This window comes from Cnephaeus nilssonii (genome assembly GCF_951640355.1).
Source record: "Cnephaeus nilssonii genome assembly, chromosome: 14".
NCBI classification, from domain to species: Eukaryota; Metazoa; Chordata; class Mammalia; order Chiroptera; family Vespertilionidae; genus Cnephaeus; species Cnephaeus nilssonii.
In genome coordinates this window covers 14,898,669-14,901,682 of record NC_137085.1, presented here as the reverse complement: position 1 = coordinate 14,901,682, position 3,014 = coordinate 14,898,669, and the positions used below count along the sequence as shown (strand labels likewise).

The window sequence follows — 3,014 nt, the reverse complement described above, 5'->3', positions numbered from 1 at the left end:
GCATCCCTAGGAAACTAATACAGAGTATATACGTAACAAAATAAGAATTTGTTACATCCCATCTATAAATCATCTTCTAATTAGTACTTAATGAAAATGGTTTCACAAAAAGAGGCCCAAGTCTTTATATACTAGTGAGGTTTAAGTTAATATATACTAGGTAGCTAAAACTTTAAGTTGAATATAATCCGCCACCCAGATTACTAAAATGTTTCCTGTTTGTTAAATTCCTTATTTTGTGTTTTCTTTAACTCAGCATTCTCAAAAATTAGTCACCTCTGCTATCACTTGAGTCACGACAGTTTTATAAGAATATGATTTTTTTTAAATTCACTAGTTGTAAAGAAACAAGACTTTTGGTTGTAATTAAATTTAATGTTCTAACTTTTCTGGATGAGAGGTTTTATTTGAAAAAGAGTCATACTATACCAACTTAAATTCTTTAAAATGAGATTTCAATATGATATAGTGTATCAGGGCACTAAAAACACTTTGCAACTTTCTGAGTACAATTAAAACTACATAAAACACAAAGGAGGGGTGCTTTCTGTAACAAGGTTGGAGGTTAATTTAAAAAGAACACACGTATAAGAAAAAGAAATCCTAATCACCAGAATATATGGCATTGTTTTTTATGGTACCAATATGAAAACGTTTAAAGCTGTCAAGGTATGTCAGAAGCTTGCAGGAAATGAGTCCAGAGTAAGTTTCGAACAGTGTACATTCTTTCCCATCATTAATTTCCTTCCATGCCAAGGGCATTTCGGCGTCAGTAGTTTCTGAAGATGTGAAGATGAACTTATAGCAACATCTGTTGTATCTGATGTGTCTTTTCCCAGAAAACCTTGAACTGTGGATGGGTATAAGGCCAACAAACTTGGCACAAATTCCTACAAACACATCGGCAGGCACTATAATGGGTACTTCTTTGAAAACTATATACATCATCCGAGCCACATATTGGGACATAATAAAGGCCTCGCCACTACAGTAATCTGGGTAGTACTTTTCTGGGTATTCAATAAGAGGGACAAATTCTTGGCTAGTAGGGTCTCTATTGGGCATTTCCTGATGGATAACTCTTCCTACATAGATATCTTCAAGGTGTTCTTTCAGATTGAGAAGGTAATTTACCAAGCTTAGTAGATTGACAAACATATCTTCATCAACTTTGAGAATGAATAAGGCGTTAGGGCAGAAAGTCACAGCCCACTGCGTCATTGTGATGATCTTTAGAGTTTGGTTCTCAGCACTGTCCAAAAAGATTCCTTCGATTATATCATTATTCTTATAGGACTCTTTGTCTATCTCTTGCTGAGTAGTTGCCAAAATAGGCATTCCCAAAGCAAACAGTGTGAGAATGGGATGCCCTTGGACACTGGTCATGTTACCCCAGGTTTTTCTGATGAGGTCACGTCTTGTTCGGTTTCCGGGGCTACTGAAGATGAGAGAGAGCAAAAATATGTTCTTCCCTTTACACATCTCCGACTGGCTCAAGACATAATATTTGGAAAGATTACTTCTTAGGGGCTCCATGTTCAATTTTCTTGCCCTATCCTTAATTTCAAGAACTTTCATATCTACATAAGGCAAAGCATGCAGAAAGTATTCTTCCACAAAATCAGCCCCAAAAAACAAGGCATGAAATAGGATAACATTAAACAGAATGAAACACCACTGGTGAGTCCGAAGTCTGCAGAATGTCACCTAAATAAGAAAAGGACACATATTCATTCAACCTTCATCTCCATTTCTGTTTTTGCCCCCATCGAACACTAACTATATCTCTTACAACACTTAGTGGTACACTATTTTAAGTGTTTTTGTTAATCTGTCCCCAGCTAGATCATGGCATGTCTGGACAGCAGGCATCATGCCTATCTCTTCTCCAGTAGTGCTGAGTTCAGTGTTTGGCACAAAGTGGAAACTGAATAAAATGTTGGTTTTCTTGCCTGTTTGGATGAGAGCCTGCTTACTATATACAAGGTTCTCTGTCAAAGCAAAGAAGAGTCCCACGTAGGCACATGGATATAAAGTAACAAGTGGCATCATTGTGCTAAAAGCCTATAGGAAAATACATGATGTTCTTTCTGGAATTGAAGATCTTGGATCAGTTTCTTCTCTAATTACAAAGGTCAAGGGCTATTTTTCAATGACAAGGTTGCCTTTGTTGGCCACTGCACGATGGCTATTATCAAACATTTACATTATTCCAGTATGACTTTTCAACTTACTCTAATACTTAATTCTGACATTGTCTGTTTTGACAATGTTCCTTAATCCATCTGAGATGTCTGTCCATATGGGTATATTCCTGCTATCTGCTTAGCATCCCATTCAGAGATCTAGGACAGAGTGGTGCCAAGCTTCCGTCACTTTATCAAAGGAGATGGCAAATTTCCATCTAGAAGAGTATATGCAGTACTGTAATATAATAGATCCAGGAAACATTATAGGAATTAAATCTCTATTCGTTGGCACTTCCATCAACAAAACCTTCATAATAATAGGTACCTCTCATTGAACAATTGTCATGGGCCAGTTGCATGCCTTAATCATTTAGCCATGGCAATATCCCTTTCAGCTAGGTTTTTCAAAATTAAGCTGTGCATCGAGCTGTTGAGTAATTTGCCCAAGATCATTCAATGTGTAAGGGGGTGGAGTACAGCCATGATTTGAACTCAAGTATGTCAAATTCCAAAGCTCACTCTTAACCACTAGAGAATCCTGACTCCTATCTTTTACTTTTCCATGTCTGTTGAATAGGAAAAAAACAACCAAACCAAAGTCCTGATATTAGAATCTGAATTCCTTTCCATTTTCTCAGTGCTGGTTATTTGTACATAGAAGAAACTCCAGCCACCTCAAAGGCTATTGTAATAGATAGCAAATGCTTCAGAGATTATAAGAAACTTACCTGCATGTTGTCTGTGAGCAATTTCAGGGCTTTGAAAATTACTGAGTCCAAATGCCAAATTATGCCCAAATGTGTCTCAGGATCAAGCCAGTCTAAT

General features: G+C 37.1%; 1 protein-coding gene across 1 annotated transcript; it reads right to left on the bottom strand.

The window, feature by feature from the left end:
* Positions 1 to 586: 586 nt before the first annotated feature.
* B3GALT9 (beta-1,3-galactosyltransferase 9) lies at positions 587 to 1,593 on the bottom strand. The gene has a single exon (XM_079790964.1). It carries the CDS (start codon positions 1,576 to 1,578, stop codon positions 604 to 606), a length of 975 nt encoding a protein of 324 aa, XP_079647090.1. The 5' UTR covers positions 1,579 to 1,593; the 3' UTR covers positions 587 to 603.
* Between the last annotated feature and the right edge of the window lie 1,421 nt (positions 1,594 to 3,014).

Coding starts and splice junctions, on each gene's coding strand:
- B3GALT9 (XM_079790964.1), bottom strand. CDS start 1,578: ATGAAAGTTCTTGAAATTAAGGATAGGGCAAGAAAATTGAACATGGAG.